The following is a 25,357-nucleotide window of genomic DNA, read 5'->3' as shown; positions in this document are numbered from 1 at the left end:
TAGGTCCAATATATATATATATATATATATATATATATATATATATATATATATATTTTATTATTATGAGAAAAAGTCAGAATTCTGAGTTTAAAGTCAGGATTTTGAGAATGAAAGCAGAACTCTGAAAAAAAGGCTTTTTTTCTCAGAATTCTAACTTTTTTCCCAAAATAATAAAAAAATATTTGACCTTTTTTTTTTTTCCTATTGGCACTAATCCTCTTCTGTAGGGTAAAACTATTGCTATGACCATAATCTCTTATTTGGCCAGATGTCCATTACAACATATTTCCTCCATACTTCAGCCCATGTGTTATTTCCTCTGAATTTAACAGACTCTAAAATGCCTCCTTTGAATCTGTGCTCTAAATGGAAATACACCAAAATAGCTCAAAAAAATAAACATCTGCATATTGCATTTTAATTATTTTCCCTTCAGATGACTAGAGGAAAACTCAAAAGAAGTTAATCACCTCATTCATTTGCTGTGAGTATTTGTTTAAACTGAAAAATACAGTATGTTCCAGCAGTTGTTTAAGAGCATGTTGTTCCCAAGATTCTAGAAACGTATTGGATTATATATACACCGTGTTCAGTTCTTGTGAAAATTGTTAAAAAGTGCAGAAGCTCAACTCAGAGCAGGCTTTGGTCAGCATGTTTAAAACAAACAAACAAAAAAAACATACATCCAGCAGTGATTCTATACATTCAATAAGTCAAAGTGTGAGAGTAGGATCAGCCCCACCTATAAACTTGTAATGGATGTTTTCCAAAAAGGGCAGCTGTGACTGGAGGAGGTCCACGGTTGTGACTGAGACGTTTTTGCACCTTGACACGTCGAGTGTTCGGAGCCGCTTACAGTGCTGCGCCAACAGGAACAAGGATCTAAGGAACAAGGTTCGCACACATTTTTCAAGGTCAAATTCAAGCACTTTTAAGGGTCATTTTCAAATTTTTCCAGCACAGCACCTTATCACTGGGGTAAAATACATATCTACAGGAATACATATACTCAGGATTTTTTTTCCACTTTTTATCACAATGATGTACATTGTATTATGCTATAAACATCTAAAACAGGGGTCTCAAACATGTGGCCCGGGGGCCAAATGCAGCCCACCAAAGTTTCCAATCCGGCCAAGTGGGATGAATTTGCGAAGTACAAAAATTCCACAGTCAAGGCTGTGGAACTCATTTTAGTTCAGGTTCCACATACAGACCAATATGATCTACAGTAAAATAATAGCATACTAACCTACAAGAAATAATGACTCCATATTTTCTTCCTGGTTTGATGTGAAGAAAATATTACATTATGTCTTTAAATAATGACAACTTCAAATTTTGGCCTTTGTTTTAGTGCAAAAAATAACATTAAATTATGAAAATATTCATATTTTCAAACTATCCCGTAACAATAAAATGTGAATAACCTGAATAAATATGAACAACCTGAAATTAAGCACAATTTTAACTACTTTCTGCCTGTTACTAAGTGTTTAGTGTCTTTGTAGATCTGATCCATAATGCACATGTAGAAATGATAAGTTGAGGTATAATATTGTTAAAATTGCACTTATTTTTCTTAAGAAATTTCAGTTTTTTCAGGTTATTTACATTTTTTTTGTTTGGATAGTTTTTAAAAGTAAGTATTTTCATAATTTAATGGGGGTTTTTTGCACTAAAACAAAAGACAAAAATTTGGAGTTGTCATTATTTGTAGGTTATTATGTTATTATGTTACTGGTCCGGCCCACTGGAGATCAAATCGGGCTGAATGTGGCCCCTGAAAGAAATTGAGTTTGAGACCCCTGATCTAAAATTATGTTTCATAATAGCAAAAAGTTTAGAAATTAAAGAACACAAAGTTTTATCCAAAAAAAGGGAAGCCACTTGGTGCTGTTCCGACACACTCGCACCGAGACAAAGATTAAGATAAAAATGTACCTGGAGTCGACCTGAAAACAGCCACTAATATTCTTTTTTGAAGTTTTAAAAAGTAGGTCTAAGTTCCATTTTTAATTTTTTTTTAAAAAATTTCCCCCTATTTACTTATAATGGGCAAAAATTCACGTGTCAATAACAGTAAAACTATTGATTGAATTCAGACCAAATTGGGTTTATGGATTGCCAGTGACCCAGAATAGATGTGATTACATTTTGGGAAAAGTAGGTCAAAGTTCCAATTTTTTATGAATTTTTAACATCTTTTATTTCTCTCATTTACTTATAATGGGTGAAATTTAAAATGTCTACAAAAACATCAATTTTGTTTCAATTTACTTCAAACTTGGCACATACATAGAGGCAATTGATATGCTGACATCAGCTGGATCGATGCCAAAATAGGCTACAATACGTGCGAGGGGTGGGGTTTGTTATGCTTGGCATGACTTGTTCAAAATGTATCACCTCTCTGTAAGTAGCTTTTGCTTGAATTAATATTAAAATAAATAATTCACATTACAGTTATAATTGCAAGCACCTTCCAGCACTTACTAAACTAAAATACAAGCACTTTTCAGACCTTGAAAATACAACATTGAAATTCAAGCATTTTCAAGGATTTCAAGCACCCGTATGAACCCTGAGGGAAGTGAACGGTCAAAAGCTTGGGGATTCATCCTTCAATATGTTCCGCAGCTCACATCAGTGGTCACGAAGCTCTTACCTGTCAGTGATGTTACTACAGCAGGACAGGGACAGGTGCTGCAGTCTGTGGAGGTACGGTGCAGCCTGGGCCACGCCCCGGTCGCTGATCTGTGGGCAGTGACTGAGCTCCAGGCTGGTGAGGCTGCGGCAGTGTGAAGCTACCGACACCAGGCTGGCATCGCTGATATCTGGCAGCATCGAGAGGGACAGACGGTGGAGGTCTGGGTAGCACACAACCTGGAAGCAGGTACACACAAAAACAGGATTTCAGGATTTGTTTTTGTCTCCAGTGTAGTTTCACCATTTTATTGTATCTGCATTGCAACACGTTACTCTGGTTTCATGACATACTTATAAGTAATTTTTTCCATTTTATTTAAACCTTAAAGACCCAAACAGCCGCTGGCAAAGTATCTACTTATGTGAAATGTTTGATTACTTTAGGACCACTAATCCTATCAATACATGTAAATAATTGATAAAATGCTTGTCAATTTTTAACAGACATCGTCTGCAACACTGATGCACTAATAAAACCCCTGTAGTTTAACAAATGATAGTGGTTAGTGCTTGTTTTAGGTTCAGTTTCGATGGCCAGAATACAAAACCCATCTGAAAAAATCACTTTTTTCAGAAAACAAAAAAAACCGTTTACTTTTATTACCTCCGCCAAGGAGGTTATGTTTTTGCCAGGGTTTGTTTGTTTGTCTGTTTGTTTGTTTGTCTGTCCGTTAGTGTGCAACATAACTCAAAAAGTTATGGACAGATTTGGATGAAATTTTCAGGGTTTGTTGGAAATGGGATAAGGAAGAAATGATTCAATTTTGGTGGTGATCGGGGGTGGGGGGGCACTGATCAGCCTTGGCGGAGGTCTGCGCTCTCCGAGTGCTTCTAGTTATAGTATGGTCTAGGAGATTTTTGTCAGGTGACCTTCATGTCATAAGAAAGGATTATCTTGCAGATAAACTGAAAATGTGGAGTCATCCTTGTTCTCACCATTTAATGTGAAAACTCAAAATCTGAAAATTTGCAGATAGGAGGTTTTGTTTTTTGGCCATCGAATAGATTTTTCTGGAAAAGTCTTTCTCCTTCAGTTTTGATACAATAACCTTTGAAATTACTCTGAGTTTTAATGAACATCTACATGATTTGTGAATTAAATATAGAGAAAGACATGATTTACACCGAAAAATGCAAAATGCAGATAGAATATTATAATAAATGGGGATAAATCAACAATTCTTTTGAGAGCTGCCACAAAAGTAGCTCTGGGTCTTTATGGGTATACATTTATTTAACCAGGTAGGATGCACTGAAATATAGACCTCATTTGCGAGGCCTGGCCAAGAGGTCAGCAACATATGACATAATAATAAATACAAGACAGACTTCAAACAATACAATAAAATAAGCAATAGTTTATAAGTTTGGAAAGAGTTTGATTATTTAACCTGGTCCATTTGTTTCCAGTTTGAATCATTTCAATTTGAAGAAACTTCATTAATCTAAAACCAAGTTATGATCAGAAAACAGCAAAGATAAGACTAAATTCATAATCATCACTTTGTAATGCGACCTTTATTTTTGCTCTCCTTTGACTTGTTCTGTGAGTTTTAGCGGCAGAGAAATAATACTTCTACTGTTGGATCTGCTTAGTGCTGCACAGTTTGTCACATTGGTCGATTGTTTTATAAAATTATTCATGACGTCAGACTTTTTACTTGTTTTAGATTTTTGCCCATTTAAGTTCTTGTTGGTTGTGTTCTGTTTTTTAAGGAAAAAAAGGTTTTGTAGCTCCTTTGTCAGACATTCTTCTGATTACATGGATGTCTAGCATGTGTATATTACTACAGTTGTCATGCAGCGCTACCATGGCAACAGAAACGGAACTGTGGTACCTGGCGCACCTGGGTTTAATGTTGGTAGTCATAGTAAGAATTTAAAAACACAGTCCGAAGGTGTCTTGTTGTCTAAAAATCATGGGAAGGAATGCTTCTACTGTAGGACTCAAAAAAAAAAGTTGGTTTGAGGTGCTCTTAGGAAAAGGGAATCATAAAGTAGAAAACAAACGGGAAGAAAATTCCAAGGCAGTCTCTTTAAGCATTAAAATGCCTTTATTCTCATGGCATGGTCATGTGTACACCTTAAAAACCACTTCAATGCGTCTCAGCTTCAAGCCTTCCTTTTGTTTTACTTCCTGATGAAGGCTTGCAGCCAAAACACGTCTAAATGTTTTTTTATGGTCTACGCATGACCATGCCGTGAGAATAAAGGCATTCTAATGCTTAAAGCAGTGGTTCCCAATCTTTTTGGCTCATGACCCCATTTTAATATCACAAATTTCTGGCGACCCCAGATATTCAAAACAGAGACTTTTTTTTTTTTACTAAAATTAATTTGTTTTTGATCATGTAACAGTTTGCTATACTATGTTGCAAATAAATGTTAATTTTAGATGACATTTAGTCTATATAATGTATATTATTATAGACAGAGGCAGTAAAACCAGGTGTCGATTACTGCACAAAGTGAGAATTTTATTTTCTTGGTCAGGATATGTACAGTCAGTCCAGCTTGGATTTACAAGGCTGACAATTAATACTGAACAAACAAGAACTCAAACTATGAATTATGAAAGAGCTGCAGCATCTGAAACCGACCACAATGAACATTTGAAAGATAAACAGAACCACAGTGCTTCAGTTTCAGCTTCAGAGTTTATGTCTTTTATGTATTGGGATTGTCTCTTTCAACTCACCATATATTTTTTATTTAGTAAGTTTTTTATTTTTATTTTTATCAATAACTAGAAATTTCAGGCGACCCTATTAGAATTCCAGGCGACCCCACATGGGGTCCCGAGCCCAAGGTTGAAAAACACTGGCTTAAAGAGAGTGCCATGGAGTTTTCTTCCGGTTTACTGTCTTTTTGTGTGTTGAATAACATTAATTTTCTTTCTAACAAACCTAAACATTCATGGTCCTGCTGCCTTCCTGCGTCTCACCTGGGTGATGCTGCTATCTGTGAGTTTGGCGCAGGCAGACAGATCCAGCTCCTGGAGTCGGTTCAGAGCTAAAAGTGAAGCCCCCTCCTGCTGTTTGAACTGCTCCAGGTCGTCCTGCGTCACCAGCTTAGGCCGCTCGTCAAACGGCAAACGGGGGGGTTTAAAGAAGCCCATGTTCCCGAAGGTTCGAGTGAATGTGGGACCATTGTCTCCCTAAGGAAAACAGTAGAAGAGTGTTATAACAGTTGTGATTTGTGATATTCTTTATTCACTATACTTCTCCCGTATGTGCTTCTCACCGTTTCCTGGTCAGGCTTGTACTGCGTCGCCACCACCATCCCCAGTAAACCCCAGTCTGTGATCTCTTTGCACCAGCCCAGCCGCAGAACCACCAGCCTGTGCAGGTAGGTGGCGATGGCACGCACAGACAGGTCAGTCACATTTACACATGACGTCAAGTCCAGTTCACGTAGAGTGTCCCCAAGGAGCTGGGTGAGAGAGAAAACTGCTAGATCCTACAGAGAGAAACAGAAGAAAGTTTCATTAAAGCCAAACACAGGTTAAAAGGCCCAAAGAACAAAACACAGGATGAACTCATCGAAAAGGCCATTAAATAAAAATGTCATAGAACAAAAGAGATGAAAACGATGTAAAACATGCAAAATAGTGATTCAGGCTTCAGGTTTTTTTTGTTTTTCATTTCAAATTATCATCTTTCCATGTCGGTTACTGTGTTGCTCTGATCAGACTAGGGATGTAACGATATGAAAATTTCATATCATGGTTATTGTGGTTGTGTGAACGCCAGCCAATGAAAGCGCAGCGTCACAGAACATCAACCAATGAGAGCGAAGCGTCACAAAACGCCAGCCAATGAGAGCGCAGCGTCACAGAACGGCAGCCAATGAGAGCGCAGCGTCACAGAACACCGGCCAATGAGAGCGCGGTGTCACAGAACGCCGGCCAATGACAGCGCAGCGTCACAGAACGGCGGCCAATGAGAGCGCGGCGTCACAGAACATCAACCAATGAGAGCGCGGCATCACAGAACATCAACCAATGAGAGCAAAGCATCACAAAACACCAGCCAATGCGAGCGCAGCGTCACAGAACATCAACCAATGAGAGCAAAGCGTCACAGAAAATCAACCAATGAGAGCAAAGCGTCACAGAACATCAACCAATGAGAGCAAAGCGTCACAAAACGCCGGCCAATGAGAGCGCAGCGTCACAGAACATCAACCAATGAGAGCGCAGCGTCACAGAACATCAACCAATGAGAGCGCAGCGTCACAGAACATCAACCAATGAGAGCAAAGCGTCACAGAACATCAACCAATAAGAGCGAAGCATCACAGAACATCAACCAATGAGAGCGCAGGGTCACAGAACATCAACCAATGAGAGCGAAGCGTCACAAAACGCCGGCCAATGAGAGCGCAGCGTCACAGAACGGCAGCCAATGAGAGCGCAGCGTCACAGAACGCCGGCCAATGAGAGCGCGGCGTCACAGAACGCCGGCCAATGACAGCGCAGCGTCACAGAACAGCGGCCAATGAGAGCGCGGCGTCACAGAACATCAACCAATGAGAGCAAAGCATCACAAAACACCAGCCAATGAGAGCGCAGCGTCACAGAACATCAACCAATGAGAGCGCAGCGTCACAGAAAATCAACCAATGAGAGCAAAGCGTCACAAAACGCCGGCCAATGAGAGCACAGCGTCACAGAACATCAACCAATGAGAGCGCAGCGTCACAGAACATCAACCAATGAGAGCAAAGCGTCACAAAACACAGGCCAATGAGAGCGCAGCGTCTCAGAACATCGGCCAATAAGAGCACAGCGTCACAGAAAATCAACCAATGAGAGCGCAGCGTCACAGAACATCAACCAATGAGAGCACAGTGTCACAGAACATCAACCAATGAGAGCGCATCGTCACAGAACGCCGGCTAATGACAACGCAGCATCACAAAACATCGGGCAATGAGAGTGCAGCGTCACAGAACGCCAGCCAATGAGAGCGAAGCGTCACAAAACATCAGCCAATTAGAGCGCAGCGTCACCGAACGCCAGCTAATGAGAGGGCAGCGTCACAAAACATCAGCCAATGACAGCACAGCGTCAATGAACGCCAGCCAATGAGAGCGTAGCTTCACAGAACATCAACCAATGAGAGCAAAGCGTCACAAAACGCCGGCCAATGAGAGCGCAGCGTCAAAGAACATCAGCCAATGAGAACGCAGAGTGACAGAACATCAACCAATGAGAACGCAGTGTCACAGAACATCAACCAATGAGGGCAAAGCGTCACAAAACACCGGCCAATGAGAGCGAAGCATCACAGAACACCGGCCAATGAGAGCGCAGCGTCACAAAACATCAACCAATGAGAGAAAAGCGTCACAGAACATCAACGAATGAGAGCAAAGCGTCACAAAACACCGGCCAATGACAGCGCAGCGTCACAGAACATCAACCAATGAGAGTGCAGCGTCACAGAACATAAACCAATGAGAGCGCAGTGTCACAGATCATCAACCAATGAGAGCAAAGCGTCACAAAACGCCGGCCAATGAGAGCGCAGCGTCACAAAAAATCAGCCAATGAGAGCGCGTGTAATAAGTGTGTTGTGGCATGTCAGAGTGTTATATACGTGTAATATCTGTGTTGGGGCGTGTCAGCATGTTATAAACATGTAATAAGTGTGTTGTGGCGTGTTAGCGTGTTATAAACGTATTTTAAATGTGTAATAAGTGTGTTGTGGCGTGTTATCATGTTATAAACGTGTAATAAGTTTGTTGTGGCATGTCAGCGTGTTATAAACATGTAATAAGTGTGTTGTGGCATGTCAGCATGTTATAGACGTGTAATAAGTTTGTTGTGGCGACTTAGCGTGTTATAAACGTGTAATAAGTGTGTTGTGGCGTGTCAGCATGTTATAAACGTGTAATAAATGTGTTGTGGCGTGTCAGCAGGTTTTAAACGTGTAATAAGTGTGTTGTGGCGTGTCAGCGTGTTATAAACGTGTTATAAATGTGTAATAAGTGTGTTGTGGCATCTAAGCATGTTCTAAACATGTAATAAGTGTGTTGTGGCGTTTCAACGTGTTATAAACGTGTAATAAGTGTGTTGTGGCATGTCAGCGTGTTATAAGCGTGTAATTAGTGTGTTGTGGCGTGTCAGCGTGTTATAAACGTGTTACAAATGTAGAATAAGTTTGTTATGGCATGTAAGCATTTTATAAACGTGTAATGAGTGTGTTGTGACGTTTCAGCGTGTTATAAACGTGTAATAAGTGTGTTGTGGCGTGTCAACGTGTTATAAACGTGTTATAAATGTGTCGGAAGTTTGTTGTGGCGCGTCAGCGTTTTATAAACGTGTAATAAGTGTGTTGTGGAGTTTCTGCATGTTATAAACATGTAATAAGTGAGTTGTGGCGTGTCAGCGTGTTATAAAAGTGTAATAAGTGTGTTGTGGCGTGTCAGCGTGTTATAAACGTGTAATAAGTGAGTTGTGGCGTGTTAGCGTGTTATAAAAGTGTAATAAGTGTGTTGTGGCGTGTCAGCGTGTTATAAATGTGTAATAAGTGTGTTGTGGCATTTCAGCGTGTTATAAATGTGTAATAAGTGTGTTGTGGCGTGTCAGCATGTTATAAACGTGTAATAAGTGTGTTGTGGCATGTCAGCGTCTTTTAAACGTGTTATAAACGTGTAATAAGTGTGTTGTGGCATGTCAGCGTGTTATAAACGTGTAATATGTGTGTTGTAGCATGTCAGCGTGTTATAAACGTGTAATATGTGTGTTGTGGCGTGTCAGCATGTTATAAATGTGTTCTAAATGTGTAGTAAGTTTGTTGTGGCGTATCAGCACGTTATAAACATGTAATAAGTGTGTTGTGGCATGTCAGCATGTTATAAACGTATAATTAGTGTGTTGTGGCGTGTCAGCATGTTATAAACGTGTAATAAGTGTGTTGTGGTGTGTCAATGTGTTATAAATGTGTAATAAGTGTGTTGTGGCGTTTCACCGTGTTATAAACGTGTAATAACTGTGTTGTGGCATGTCAGCATGTTATAAACAAGTTATAAACGTGTAATATTTTTTTTTGTGGCGTATCAGTGTGTTATAAACATGTAATAAGTGTGTTGTGGCGTTTCAGCGTGTTATAAACGTGTAATAAGTGTTTTGTGGCGTGTCAGCGTGTTATAAACGTGTTATAAATGTGTCGGAAGTTTGTTGTTGTGCATCAGCGTTTTATAAACGTGTAATAAGTGTGGTGTGGAGTTTCTGCATGTTATAAACATGTAATAAGTGAGTTGTGGCGTGTCAGCGTGGTATAAACGTGTAATAAGTGTGTTGTGGCGTGTCAACGTGTTATAAACATGTAATAAGTGTGTTTTGGCGTTTCAGCGTGTTATAAACGTGTAATAAGTGTGTTGTGGCATGTCAGCGTGTTATAAACGTGTAATAAGTGAGTTGTGGCGTGTCAGCGTGTTATAAACGTGTTATAAACGTATAAGTGTGTCGTGGCATGTCAGCGTGTTATAAACGTGTAATATGTGTTGTAGCATGTCAGCGTGTTATAAACGTGTAATATGTGTGTTGTGGCGTATCAGCGTGTTATAAACGTGTAATATGTGTGTTGTGGCGTGTCAGCATGTTAAATATATTATAAATGTGTAGTAAGTTTGTTGTGGCATGTCAGCATGTTATAAATGTGTTATAAACGTGTAATAAGTGTGTTGTGGCGTGTCAGCGTCTTTTAAAGGTGTTAAAAACGTGTAATATGTGTGTTGTGGCGTGTCAGTGTGTTATAAACAAGTAATAAGTGTGTTGTGGCATGTCAGCGTGTTATAAACGTGTAATAACTGTGTTGTGGCATGTCAGCATGTTATAAAAAAGTTATAAACGTGTAATAATTTTTTTGTGGCGTATCAGTGTGTTATAAACATGTAATAAGTGTGTTGTGGCGTTTCAGCGTGTTATAAACATGTAATAAGTGTGTTGTGGCGTTTCAGCGTGTTATAAACATGTAATAAGTGTGTTGTGGCATGTCAGCATGTTATAAACGTATAATTAGTGTGTTGTGGCGTTTCACCGTGTTATAAACGTGTAATAAGTGTGTTGTGACGTGTCAGCGTGTTATAAACGTGTAATAAGTGTGTTGTGGCGTTTTAGCGTGTTATAAATGTGTAATAAGTGTGTTGTGGCGTGTCAGCGTCTTTTAAACGTGTTATAAACATGTAATATGTGTGTTGTGGCGTTTCAGCGTGTTATAAACGTGTAATAAGTGTGTTGTGGCGTGTCAGCGTCTTTTAAACAAGTTATAAACGTTTAATATGTGTGTTGTGGCGTGTCAGCGTGTTATAAACAAGTAATAAGTGTGTTGTGGCATGTCAGCGTGTTCTAAACGTGTAATAACTGTGTTGTGGCATGTCAGCATGTTATAAAAAAGTTATAAATGTGTAATAATTTTTTTGTGCCGTATCAGCGTGTTATAAACATGTAATAAGTGTGTTGTGGCGTTTCAGCGTGTTATAAACATGTAATAAGTGTGTTGTGGCGTTTCAGCGTGTTATAAAAATGTAATAAGTGTTTTGTGGCGTGTCAGCATGTTATAAACGTGTTATAAATGTGTCAAGTTTGTTGTGGCGCGTCAGCGTTTTATAAACGTGTAATAAGTGTGTTGTGGCGTGTCAGCATGTTATAAACGTGTAATAAGTGTGTTGTGGCGTGTCAGCGTGTTATAAACGTGTAATAAGTGTGTTGTGGCGTTTCAGCATGTTATAAACGTGTAATAAGTGTGTTGTGGCGTGTCAGCGTGTTATAAACGTGTAATAAGTGTGTTGTGGCGTGTCAGCGTGTTATAAACGTGTTATAAACGTGTAATAAGTGTGTTGTGGCGTTTCAGCGTGTTATAAACGTGTAATAAGGGTGTTGTGGCGTGTCAGCGTCTTTTAAACGTGTTATAAACGTGTAATATGTGTGTTGTGGCGTGTCAGCGTGTTAGAAACAAGTAATAAGTGTGTTGTGGCATGTCAGCGTGTTATAAACGTGTAATAACTGTGTTGTGGTATGTCAGCATGTTATAAAAAAGTTATAAACGTGTAATAATTTTTTTGTGGCGTATCAGCGTGTTATAAACATGTAATAAGTGTGTTGTGGCGTTTCAGCGTGTTATAAACATGTAATAAGTGTTTTGTGGCGTGTCAGCATGTTATAAACGTGTTATAAATGTGTCAGAAGTTTGTTGTGGTGCGTCAGTGATTTATAAACGTGTAATAAGTGTGTTGTGGAGTTTCTGCATGTTATAAACATGTAATAAGTGTGTTGTGGCGTGTCAGAATGGCATAAACGTGTAATAAGTGTGTTGTGGCGTGTCAACGTGTTATAAACATGTAATAAGTGTGTTGTGGCGTGTCAGCGTGTTATAAACATGTAATATGTGTGTTGTGGCGTGTCAGCGTGTTATAAACAAGTAATAAGTGTGTTGTGGCATGTCAGCGTGTTATAAACGTGTAATAACTGTGTTGTGGTATGTCAGCATGTTATAAAAAAGTTATAAACGTGTAATAATTTTTTTGTGGCGTATCAGCGTGTTATAAACATGAAATAAGTGTGTTGTGGCGTTTCAGCGTGTTATAAACATGTAATAAGTGTTTTGTGGCGTGTCAGCATGTTATAAACGTGTTATAAATGTGTCAGAAGTTTGTTGTGGCGCGTCAGCGTTTTATAAACGTGTAATAAGTGTGTTGTGGAGTTTCTGCATGTTATAAACATGTAATAAGTGTGTTGTGGCGTGTCAGCATGGTATAAACGTGTAATAAGTGTGTTGTGGCGTGTCAACGTGTTATAAACATGTAATAAGTGTGTTGTGATGTTTCAGCGTGTTATGAACATGTAATAAGTGTGTTGTGGCATGTCAGCGTGTTATAAACGTGTAATAAGTGAGTTGTGGCGTGTTAGCGTGTTATAAACGTGTAATAAGTGTGTTGTGGCGTGTCAGCGTGTTATAAACGTGTAAAAAGTGTTTTGTGGCTTTTCAGCGTGTTATAAACGTGTAATAAGTGTGCTGTAGCGTGTCAGCATGTTATAAACGTGTAATAAGTGTGTTGTGGCGTGTCAGCGTCTTTTAAAGGTGTTATAAACGTGTAATAAGTCTGTTGTGGCATGTCAGCGTGTTATAAACATGTAATAAGTGAGTTGTGGCGTTTCAGCGGGTTATAAACGTGTAATAAGTGTGTTGTGGCGTTTCAGAGTTTTATAAACGTATAATAAGTGTGTTGTGGCGTGTCAGCGTGTTATAAACATGTAATAAGTGTGTTGTGGCGTGTCAGCGTCTTATAAACGTGTAATAAGTGAGTTGTGGCGTGTCAGCGTGGTATAAACATGTAATAAGTGTGTTGTGGCGTGTCAGCGTGTTATAAACGTGTAATAAGTGTGTTGTGGCGTTTCAGCGTGTTATAAACGTGTTACAAACGTGTAATATGTGTGTTGTGGCGTGTCAGCGTGTTATAAACAAGTAATAAGTGTGTTGTGGCATGTCAGCGTCTTTTAAACGTGTTATAAACGTGTAATATGTGTGTTGTGGCGTGTCAGCGTGTTATAAACAAGTAATAAGTGTGTTGTGGCATGTCAGCGTGTTATAAACGTGTAATAACTGTGTTGTGGTATGTCAGCATGTTATAAAAAAGTTATAAACGTGTAATAATTTTTTTGTGGTGTATCAGCGTGTTATAAACATGTAATAAGTGTGTTGTGGCGTTTCAGCGTGTTATAAACATGTAATAAGTGTTTTGTGGCGTGTCAGCATGTTATAAACGTGTTATAAATGTGTCAGAAGTTTGTTGTGGTGCGTCAGCATTTTATAAACGTGTAATAAGTGTGTTGTGGAGTTTCTGCATGTTATAAACATGTAATAAGTGTGTTGTGGCGTGTCAGAATGGCATAAACGTGTAATAAGTGTGTTGTGGCGTGTCAACGTGTTATAAACATGCAATAAGTGTGTTGTGATGTTTCAGCGTGTTATAAACGTGTAATAAGTGTGTTGTGGCATGGCAGCGTGTTATAAACGTGTAATAAGTGAGTTGTGGCGTGTTAGCATGTTATAAACGTGTAATAAGTGTGTTGTGGCGTATCAGTGTGTTATAAACGTGTAATAAGTGTGTTGTGGCGTGTCAGCGTGTTATAAACGTGTAATAAGTGTGTTGTGGCGTGTCAGCGTGTTACAAACGTGTTATAAACGTGTAATAAGTGTGTTGTGGCGTGTCAGCATGTTATAAACGTGTAATAAGTGCGTTGTGGCATGTCAGCGTGTTATAAACGTGTAAGTAGTGTGTTGTGGCGTGTCAGCGTGTTATAAACATGTTATAAACGTGTAGTAAGTGTGTTGTGGCGTGTCAGCGTGTAATAAACGTGTAATAAGTGTGTTGTGGCATTTCAGCGTGTTATAAACGTGTAATAAGTGTGTTGTGGAATGTCAGCTTGTTATAAACGTGTAATAAGTGAGTTGTGGCTTTTCAGCATGTTATAAACATGTAATAAGTGTGTTGTGGCATGTCAGCGTGTTATAAACGTGTAATTAGTGTGTTGTAGCGTGTCAGCGTGTTATAAACCTGTTATAAATGTGTAATAAGTGTGTTGTGGCGTGTCAGCGTGTTATAAACGTGTAATAAGTGTGTTGTGGCGTTTCAGCGTGTTATAAACGTGTAATAAGTGTGTTGTGGCATGTCAGCGTGTTATAAACGTGTAATAAGTGTGTTGTTACGTATCAGCGTGTTATAAACGTGTAATAAGTGTGTTGTGGCATGTCAGCGTGTTATAAACGTGTAATTAGTGTGTTGTGGCGTGTCAGCGTGTTATAAACGTGTTATAAACGTGTAATAAGTGTGTTGTGGCGTGTCAGCGTGTTATAAACGTGTAATAAGTGTGTTGTGGCGTGTCAGCGTGTTATAAACGTGTAATAAGTGCGTTGTGGCATGTCAGCGTGTTATAAACGTGTAATTAGTGTGTTGTGGCGTGTCAGTGTGTTATAAACATGATATAAACGTGTAATAAGTGTGTTGTGGCGTGTCAGCATCTTTTAAACGTGTTCTAAACTTGTAATTAGTGTGTTGTGGCGTGTCAGCGTGTTATAAACATGTTATAAACGTGTAATAAGTGTGTTGTGGCATGTCAGCGTGTTATAAACGTGTAATTAATGTGTTGTGGCGTGTCAGCGTGTTATAAACATGTTATAAACGTGTAATATGTGTGTTGTGGCGTGTCAGCGTGTTATAAACATGTTATAAACGTGTAATATGTGTTGTGGCGTGTCAGCGTTTTATAAACGTGTAATAAGTGTGTTGTGGAGTTTCTGCATGTTATAAACCTGTGATAAGTGAGTTGTGGCGTGTCAGCGTGGTATAAACGTGTAATAAGTGTGTTGTGGCGTGTCAACGTGTTATAAACGTGTAATAAGTGTGTTGTGGCGTGTCAACGTGTTATAAACGTGTAATAAGTGTGTTGTGGCATTTCAGCGTGTTATAAACGTGTAATAAGTGAGTTGTGGCGTGTCAGCGTGTTATAAACATGTAATAAGTGTGTTGTGGCGTGTCAGCGTGTTATAAACGTGTAATAAGTGTGTTGTGGCGTGTCAGCGTGTTATAAACGTGTAATAAGTGTGTTGTGGCGTGTCAGCGTGTTATAAACGTGTTATAAACGTCTAATAAGTGTGGTGTGGCGTGTCAGCGTGTTATAAACGTGTAATAAGTGTGTTGTGGCGTGTCAGCGTGTTATAAACATGTAATAAGTGCGTTGTGGCATGTCAGCGTGTTATAAACGTGTAATTAGTGTGTTGTGGCGTGTCAGCATGTTATAAACATGTTATAAACGTGTAATTAGTGTGTTGTGGCGAGTCAGCGTGTTATAAACATGTTATAAACGTGTAATAAGTGTGTTGTGGCATGTCAGTGTGTCATAAACGTGTAATTAGTGTGTTGTGGCGTGTCAGCATGTTATAAACATGTTATAAACGTGTAATACGTGTGTTGTGGCGTGTCAGCGTGTTATAAACGTGTAATATGTGTGTTGTGGCGTATCAGCGTGTTATAAACGTGTAATAAGTGTGTTGTGGCGTGTCAGCGTGTTATAAACGTGTAATAAGTGTGTTGTGGCATGTCAGCGTGTTATAAACGTGTAATAAGTGTGTTGTGGCGTGTCAGCATCTTTTAAACGTGTTATAAACGTGTTATAAACGTGTAATTAGTGTGTTGTGGCGTGTCAGCGTGTTATAAACATGTTATAAACGTGTAATAAGTGCGTTGTGGCATGTCAGCGTGTTATAAACGTGTAATTAGTGTGTTGTGGCGTGTCAGCGTGTTAAACATGTTATAAACGTGTAATATGTGTGTTGTGGCGTGTCAGCGTGTTATAAACATGTTATAAACGTGTAATAAGTGTGTTGTGGCGTGTCAGCATGTTATAAACGTGTAATAAGTGTGTTGTGGCATGTCAGCGTGTTATAAACGTGTAATAAGTGTGTTGTGGCGTTTCAGCATGTTATAAACGTGTAATAAGTGTGTTGTGGAATGTCAGCGTGTTATAAACGTGTAATAAGTGTGTTGTGGCTTTTCAGCGTGTTATAAACGTGTAATTAGTGTGTTGTAGCGTGTCAGCGTGTTATAAACCTGTTATAAATGTGTAATAAGTGTGTTGTGGCGTGTCAGCATGTTATAAACGTGTAATAAGTGTGTTGTGGCGTGTCAGCGTGTTATAAACGTGTAATAAGTGTGTTGTGGCATGTCAGCGTGTTATAAACGTGTAATTAGTGTGTTGTGGCGTGTCAGCGTGTTATAAACGTGTTATAAACGTGTAATAAGTGTGTTGTGGCGTGTCAGCATGTTATAAACATGTTATAAACGTGTAATACGTGTGTTGTGGCGTGTCAGCGTGTTATAAACGTGTAATATGTGTGTTGTGGCGTATCAGCGTGTTATAAACGTGTAATAAGTGTGTTGTGGCGTGTCAGCGTGTTATAAACGTGTAATAAGTGTGTTGTGGCATGTCAGCGTGTTATAAACGTGTAATAAGTGTGTTGTGGCGTGTCAGCATCTTTTAAACGTGTTATAAACGTGTTATAAACGTGTAATTAGTGTGTTGTGGCGTGTCAGCGTGTTATAAACATGTTATAAACGTGTAATAAGTGCGTTGTGGCATGTCAGCGTGTTATAAACGTGTAATTAGTGTGTTGTGGCGTGTCAGCGTGTTAAACATGTTATAAACGTGTAATATGTGTGTTGTGGCGTGTCAGCGTGTTATAAACATGTTATAAACGTGTAATAAGTGCGTTGTGGCATGTCAGCGTGTTATAAACGTGTAATTAGTGTGTTGTGGCGTGTCAGCGTGTTATAAACATGTTATAAACGTGTAATAAGTGCGTTGTGGCATGTCAGCGTGTTATAAACGTGTAATTAGTGTGTTGTGGCGTGTCAGCGTGTTAAACATGTTATAAACGTGTAATATGTGTGTTGTGGCGTGTCAGCGTGTTATAAACATGTTATAAACGTGTAATAAGTGTGTTGTGGCGTGTCAGCATGTTATAAACGTGTAATAAGTGTGTTGTGGCATGTCAGCGTGTAATAAACGTGTAATAAGTGTGTTGTGGCGTTTCAGCATGTTATAAACGTGTAATAAGTGTGTTGTGGAATGTCAGCGTGTTATAAACGTGTAATAAGTGAGTTGTGGCTTTTCAGCGTGTTATAAACGTGTAATTAGTGTGTTGTAGCGTGTCAGCGTGTTATAAACCTGTTATAAATGTGTAATAAGTGTGTTGTGGCGTGTCAGCATCTTTTAAACGTGTTATAAACGTGTTATAAACGTGTAATTAGTGTGTTGTGGCGTGTCAGCGTGTTATAAACATGTTATAAACGTGTAATAAGTGCGTTGTGGCATGTCAGCGTGTTATAAACGTGTAATTAGTGTGTTGTGGCGTGTCAGCGTGTTATAAACATGTTATAAACGTGTAATAAGTGCGTTGTGGCATGTCAGCGTGTTATAAACGTGTAATTAGTGTGTTGTGGCGTGTCAGCGTGTTAAACATGTTATAAACGTGTAATATGTGTGTTGTGGCGTGTCAGCGTGTTATAAACATGTTATAAACGTGTAATAAGTGTGTTGTGGCGTGTCAGCATGTTATAAACGTGTAATAAGTGTGTTGTGGCATGTCAGCGTGTTATAAACGTGTAATAAGTGTGTTGTGGCGTTTCAGCATGTTATAAACGTGTAATAAGTGTGTTGTGGAATGTCAGCGTGTTATAAACGTGTAATAAGTGAGTTGTGGCTTTTCAGCGTGTTATAAACGTGTAATTAGTGTGTTGTAGCGTGTCAGCGTGTTATAAACCTGTTATAAATGTGTAATAAGTGTGTTGTGGCGTGTCAGCATGTTATAAACGTGTAATAAGTGTGTTGTGGCGTGTCAGCGTGTTATAAACGTGTAATAAGTGTGTTGTGGCATGTCAGCGTGTTATAAACGTGTAATTAGTGTGTTGTGGCGTGTCAGCGTGTTATAAACGTGTTATAAACGTGTAATAAGTGTGTTGTGGCGTGTCAGCGTGTTATAAATGTGTAATAAGTGTGTTGTGGCGTGTCAGCGTGTTATAAACGTGTAATAAGTGTGTTGTGGCGCGTCAGCATCTTTTAAACGTGTTATAAACGTGTTATAAACGTGTAATTAGTGTGTTGTGGCGTGTCAGCGTGTTATAAACATGTTATAAACGTGTAATAAGTGCGTTGTGGCATGTCAGCGTGTTATAAACGTGTAATTAGTGTGTTGTGGCGTGTCAGCGTGTTAAACATGTTATAAACGTGTAATATGTGTGTTGTGGCGTGTCAGCGTGTTATAAACATGTCATAAACGTGTAATATGTGTGTTGTGGCGTGTCAGCGTGTTATAAACGTGTAATATGTGTGTTGTGGCATATCAGCGTGTTATAAACATGTAATATGTGTGTTGTGGCATGTCAGCATGTTATAAACGTGTAATTAGTGTTTTGTGGCATGTCAGCGTGTTATAAACGTGTAATAAGTGTGTTGTGGCGTGTCAGCGTGTTAGAACATCAAAGCGTCACAAAACATCAACCAATGAGAGCAAAGCGTCACAGAACATCAACCAATGAGAGCAAAGCGTCACAAAACGCCGGCCAATGAGAGCGCAGCGTCACAAAAAATCAGCCAATGAGAGCGCAGCGTCACAGAACGGCAGCCAATCAGAGCGCAGCATCACAGAACATCGGCCAATGAGAACAAAGTGTCACAGAACATCAACCAATGAGAGCAAAGCGTCACAAAACGCCGGCCAATGAGAGCGCAGCGTCACAGAACGGCAGCCAATGAGAGCGCAGCGTCACAAAACATCAACCAATGAGAGCAACACCAACATGATTAAACCAGTCAAAACAGACACAGACGGACCCTGATGTACGTGCAGCTCTTGAGGTTGAGCGTCTCCAGCGGCGCTCGGCCAGCGTCGCATCCCGTCTGCAAACCTTTAACCATCTCTGTGCCGCTGACGTGCAGACACTCGGACAGATCCAGACTCCTCAGGGACGGCACAGACAGCAGATCAGTCAGGCCTGCAGACCGACATAAACCAGCATTAGAGGAGGTGCAGATGATCGAGATTATGATCTTGACAAGAGGTGGGGATTTTATTCAGCAGGGAGGGGGTCACACTAAAACCCTGTACAGTCCACTACTTACCATCCTGTCAGGACGAGTTTTCCTACTATTATAAGACTTGGCTGCAGCACCTGAGCCTTATTTTGCAACACAACTGTATTTTTTTGTCAATTACAAAATTTACATTATTCAACTTCATCAATGGACAGATTTACAGTATTTAGTGGCAATGATATAGGTCCAACAGTATAAGAAAAAGAGTCTATAGTGAAAAGACTAATGACAATCAGTAGACTTAAACTAAAACTAAGAATTACATTTCTTTTAATAGAAATTATTCAGAAAAAAAAAACAACAAAACAGTCACTAAGCAATATAAAACAAATTTAAATGAATTAAATATTAGCTTGCTTTTCATTTTTTCCTCTAATGGCACCTTTAATAAACTCGGTTTTGTAAATCACAATCATTTTTAATCTTATCTGTTGTTTCATCTCGTCTTTTTTGACTTAATAAGAACTTTCCTCATAAAACCTGAAATACTAAAATGAAATAAAAAACTAAACAAAAACTATTCAGTTCCACAAAATAAAACTAAACTAAGTCAAACTAAACCAAAAAAAAATAAATAAATAAAAAAATGTAAAGAATAAAAAATGACGTTACAGAAAGTCAAGTTTTTGGTGGAACTGTGTGTCCTGGGGATGGTCCCAACTCAATCCCTGACCGGTACTAGGGGTTCTGATTTTTCATTTTATAAGTAAAAATAACCTTTAACTCAAAAAAAGCCAAAAAGAACAGATGTGTTTTAATCTCCAACACTGGTTGTAAATTACTGAATGGTGAAACTTATGTTGAGTTCTTCAGACACCACTCTTGTTTTAACACAGTGTATCCTATTAGGAACATGTTGTGTTACAGTAGTTCTAAATGCAATCAGTCCATGATAAAGCACAGAAAACCCTGTCTTTTCTTACCTTTCTCTGTAACCCTCCAGTTCCCCGACAAGGACAGGTACATCAATGACTTGAGGCCTTGTGCTATGGACACCACCGCCCTGCTGGTCAGCTCTGTGCAGGCACTGATGTCCAGTCTCTGAAGATTTGGCTGATGCTTCACCAGAATCTCCACAGAGTAGTCGGTCAGTTCTTTACAGCCATGCAGATACAGCTCCTCCAAGACCAGACCCGGAACCTGCAACACACACAACATGAAGAACTGTGATCAAACTGTGTCTATCAGAGGATGCAAAAATCGCTCAGAAAATCTGCCCGAAGATACAGGGGTTGGACAAAATAATGGAAACACCTTAAAAAATCAACAAAATATAATTTAATATGGTGTAGGTCCGCCTTTTGCGGCAATTACAGCCTCAATTCTCCGAGGTATTGATTCATACAACTTGTGAATTGTTTCCAAAGGAATTTTAAGCCATTCTTCAGTTAGAATACCCTCCAACTCTTTTAGAGACGATGGCGGTGGAAATCGACGTCTTACTTGAATCTCTAAAACTGACCATAAATGCTCAATAATGTTGAGGTCTGGGGTCTGTGCCGGCCATACGAGATGCTCAACTTCATTAGAATGTTCCTCATGCCATTCTTTAACAATTTTAGCTGTATGGATTGGGGCATTATCATCTTGAGGTGAAGGTGTTTCCATTATTTTGTCCAACCCCTGTAATAAGAGAATTCCAATCCTGAGTTTGAATATACCCACCTGTGCAACAGTTCGCAGTGACTCCGGTGTGATGGAGGTTCTGCTGAGGTCAAGCGCTACAAGGGTGGATTTTTGCTCCGTTAGCAGCTTGCGCAAATTCCTCAACGATAGCAATGCTGATGAGTCCTCAACGGCTCCCACGGGGCAGCCTCGGTACGGATCAAACTCGAAAGCTATGTGGCAGCCGGCCAGCGAGAGGCGGCGGAGACGGGGAGTGCAGCTGGTGAGTCGGTTAAAGGTGAGGTCGGAGAGGTACCTAAGATCAGACAGGTCCAGCTGCTCCAGACCAGACAGAGCAGACCTCACCTGAAAAAAAAAAAAAAAAAAAAAAACAGACCAAGATTGTGAACCAGTGCTACAGGTGGAAAAACCCTGACAAACTGTAATCATACGCCAACCAGCTGACTGAAAATAATCATGATAAATGTGATGACATTAATTCTTTCAAGTTATTTGAGGTTTTAAACAATTCTTAACATTAAGACATAAAGAAGACTAAAACTAGACAATCAGAGTGGAGACCCAGGCCCCACCCCTCTGCATCATATCCACCACTCTGATGAATAGGAGAAAAAAATCTAGAATCTGAATTGTGTTCAAGGAGGACCAACATGTGAGATGCTGATATTTTGAGTAGCAGACAGACAAGCTCAATAATGTGAAAAGTGGAATAAAAGCATCTAATTCTACTGCCTTTGCAGGGGTGAGGGTAATGGCATTACAGACAAGATAAAAACAAGATAAAAAAGACCAAAGACAAAAATGATTAAAAACACATAATGAATACACTGCAAAGGCTTAAAGCAAAAATGGCATACAATAAAAAAGATGAAAATATAAAACATGCAAAAATTGTCAATTAGGCATTATGTTTTTGTTTTTTTTTCAATTCAAATCATCTTTCTGTTTCAGTTCCTGTCTATCCTGTTGACACAGCATTTGTAAAACTCCGTCATTGCTGGGTCTGCATGTATTTGCATAACACACCTGCCCCTAACTGATGATTTAACTGACTTTTTAATCATTAAACAAGCTGAAGGTATTGAATGAACTCAGCTAGTACAAAAACATATGACGACCATTTGCTTATCCCCCTCTGTAAGGGGTTCCTGGCCCCTAAGAGTTTGAGGACCCCTGATATAATAATAATAATAATAATAAATAATAATACATCACACTTATATAGCACTTTTTTGGACACTCAAAGATGCTTCACAAACAATCAAAACAAAGAGAACAGAGAGAAAAGAAAGAGGCTCAAGAAAATGCAAGTTTGAACAGGTGAGTTTTGAGTAGTGATTTGAAGTTTTGTATTGAGTCTGAGTTCCTGATGTTTTGTGGGAGTGAGTTCCATACGGTGGGGGCAGCTGCAGCGAAGGCTCGGTCGATATACAGTGCACTACCTGCTGCCGGTGCTCCTCCCTGGACAGAAACGCTCCAGACATGAAGAGGCTGTCCAGACCCCGGAGGTCCAGCCTGCGGAGGGACGTGAGGCGAGGCAGGAGGCCCAGCAGTGAGGCCTCCGTTATGCTGCTGCCAGGAAGGGCCAGACTGTCCAGCTTAGAGCCCAGACACAGACCCACCTGAGGAGGGAAGATGACAGAGGAAATCCAGATGTAGATGTTTTTCTAACTGACCGAATCAGGTTCTGCTTTGGATGCTTTTAAGGAACATTGTTGGGTACTTTCAGTAGCTTTTACATTATTGATGGTATTTTATATGTATGGTTTTAGTTTAGTGATTTAAGTATGGTTTTAGAACTGGGTTTTGTGAACATTTTTAGTGCGGATGTATGGATGAAATCAGCCGTCTTGGCCAGGACACTCTTGCAAAAGTGATTTTTAATCTCAACGAGTCATTTCCTGGTTAAATATATGAAAATAATAGTTTTTTAAAAAATAATTTGATTTGGAAAAAAAAAAAATTGGAAAATGCTGGAAGAATTTTATTTCCTGGAAAATACAATACATAAAGGCAGTGTAGTATTACTCATGTCTTCAAATAAACCTAGTTTGTGTTAATAGGTGGGGTTTTATTCTTGTGGGAAATTCAGTGTTTGTATGTTCACTCTCAAAGAAACACAATAAATTATCAGGGTCGGTAAAAGCAACGTCACTCGCTCCTGGTGCAGCTGCTCTGAACTTTGGACCAGAGCCTGGCCAGTTGAACAGGAAATTAAAATGATAAGCTCTGCATGCAAATACAAGACTGGAAAATATAAGCTAGGGAACATTTCCAACCATCTGCTCCCCTGTTTATCTTACAATGTTAGCCTTTCAAGAGGAGAAACTCCACTCCTGTCCTTATGGCAGTGTCTGCTCAGAGATGAACAAACTGGAATGAGCTCAGGCTACTTCACAGAACTTTATCAAAGGGCTTTCATATGCCCTGGAGATGGTTATGCTCTCTGAAGCCATAAAGAAGCGTGTGATCATTTGAAGAAAAAAACAGATCTAATTAAAACTAGGCTAACTGGGTCTTCACATGACAGTCGTTGTAATGTTTTACAACAACCGGTTTAGTACAGCATATATTCACATTTGACACAGAAAAACTTCACTATCTACACTGATAATTTCATGCTTTTAATTGAAACAATGCAGTGAAATTCCAACCTAGTGATATGTTTTGATCATAAGTGTGTGCTGCACCTCAAACAGCAGGGATCTGGACATACTGAACCCATCGAGCTGGCTGATAATCAGACTGCAGCGTGACTTTCTGCCCAGACTTCTGATCAGCTCCACAGATGAAGCCGAAGCCGGGAAGCAGAAAGTGATGTTCCTCTACACGAAGAGACACACAACACAGTAGAAAATGTATGTTTAGAAACTGCTCTCCAACACACAGATATCTATCTATCTGCATCTGCTAAGAAAATAAATCATTCTTAGGACCTGAAAGCGTAGATCCTGGCTGGCATTGTACCAGCTGCGGCATACAAGTGAAGCCTCCTTCCTGTCTGAGGCATGAAGGAAGCTCAGGATATAAACTATGATCTACGATTAGAGACACAAACACAGTATTAGATCTCAATGTCTGACAGCATTTAATAGACTTTTAATGCTGTCACACACTGTTTAACTGAAGCCCTGTGTGCTTTTAGATGTAAAGCACACAGGGCTTTGTTATGTTGTTGTAAAGTGCTATAGAAATAAACTTTGATTTGTGTCACGTGGTTAGTTGACAGGAAACACCACTACTTCCACTATGACTGGAATCTGTCACACAAGCTTACATGTAAAAACCCCAATCTTACAGTTCCTTAAATCAGACTCAGAGTATAGTTTTGTTGCTTTCTATAGTTTTTCTTCCCAACTTACCTCCAGTGGCAGCTCAGGTGTTTCCATAGTGTCCTCTCCATCGCTGTCTTCCATGTCAGTTTCTGCTTCTTTCCTGTGAAGTCAATCAGCTAGCTTAACCCATTCAGCGGCTATCAGTTCCGTTCCTCAGGCCTAACATTTACTGTTTTAGCGAAAATGGCGACTAGAAAATAATGAAAACCTTTTTATACAGACTTGGCTCATTTTAATCTGCTAATACATCAATCAAATAACCGATGTGAGCGCAACAAAACCCACCACAGTGTCATGTTACCGCCTCCTGTCATCCCCGCTAAGAACCTCCACTTCAATCTGCAGGAGGCGGTGTTACGCTCTAACGGGTCCGACTAGAAAGTGCACCCGCGTATTTGTTCCGCTTCACGCATCAAGTGTATAATCCAGTATGTCTTCTCAAGTATTTGAGGATGTTATCACTGTAAACAAGGGGTGTCAAACTCATTTTAGTTTATGGGTCATATCCTCCTCAGACAGAGTAAGTAAGCATTGCTATTTTACATTAGGCTAAATAATTGCCTTAATTGGAAACGGCATGATGCAACAGTTTTTTCAGATATATTTACCTCCGCCAAGGAGGTTATGTTTTTGCCAGGGTTTGTTTGTTTGTTTGTCTGTTTGTTTGTTTGTCTGTCCGTTAGTGTGCAACATAACTCAAAAAGTTATGGACAGATTTGGATGAAATTTTCAGGGTTTGTTGGAAATGGGATAAGGAAGAAATGATTAAATTTTGGTGGTGATCGGGGGTGGGGGGGCCCACGGGGGGGGCCACTGATCAGCCTTGGCGGAGGTCTGCGCTGTCCGAGTGCTTCTAGTTGAAAAATGAAATTAAATAAATAAATATAATGTTCTTAGTCCCAAGGTGCAGGACACAGCGTTATAAAAATAGCTTTGTTCCTGTCGCCGTCACTGAGCTCAATAAGAAATAGTGACATTGCAGTTTACTAACTTATTTAGTTATTTATTCCATTTCTTTGCTCTA

At 39.6% G+C, this 25,357-nt stretch overlaps 1 protein-coding gene across 1 annotated transcript; it reads right to left on the bottom strand.

Moving 5' to 3' along the window:
- Nucleotides 1–68: 68 nt before the first annotated feature.
- On the bottom strand, nucleotides 69–24,677 carry fbxl9 (F-box and leucine rich repeat protein). The gene is made up of 12 exons (XM_030137267.1): nucleotides 24,619–24,677; nucleotides 24,361–24,433; nucleotides 23,935–24,036; nucleotides 23,689–23,823; nucleotides 22,441–22,620; nucleotides 21,038–21,343; nucleotides 20,296–20,512; nucleotides 19,112–19,272; nucleotides 5,956–6,171; nucleotides 5,657–5,869; nucleotides 2,672–2,889; nucleotides 69–885 (listed from the first exon to the last, which is right to left on the bottom strand). The coding sequence occupies exons 1-12, from the start codon at nucleotides 24,645–24,647 to the stop codon at nucleotides 717–719; spliced, it is 2,019 nt and encodes a 672-aa protein (XP_029993127.1). The 5' UTR covers nucleotides 24,648–24,677; the 3' UTR covers nucleotides 69–716.
- Nucleotides 24,678–25,357: the final 680 nt, after the last annotated feature.

The sequence above is a fragment of the Sphaeramia orbicularis genome, chromosome 6, assembly GCF_902148855.1.
Source record: "Sphaeramia orbicularis chromosome 6, fSphaOr1.1, whole genome shotgun sequence".
Taxonomy (NCBI): Eukaryota; Metazoa; Chordata; class Actinopteri; order Kurtiformes; family Apogonidae; genus Sphaeramia; species Sphaeramia orbicularis.
This window is presented reverse-complemented; position numbering and strand designations above follow the sequence as displayed.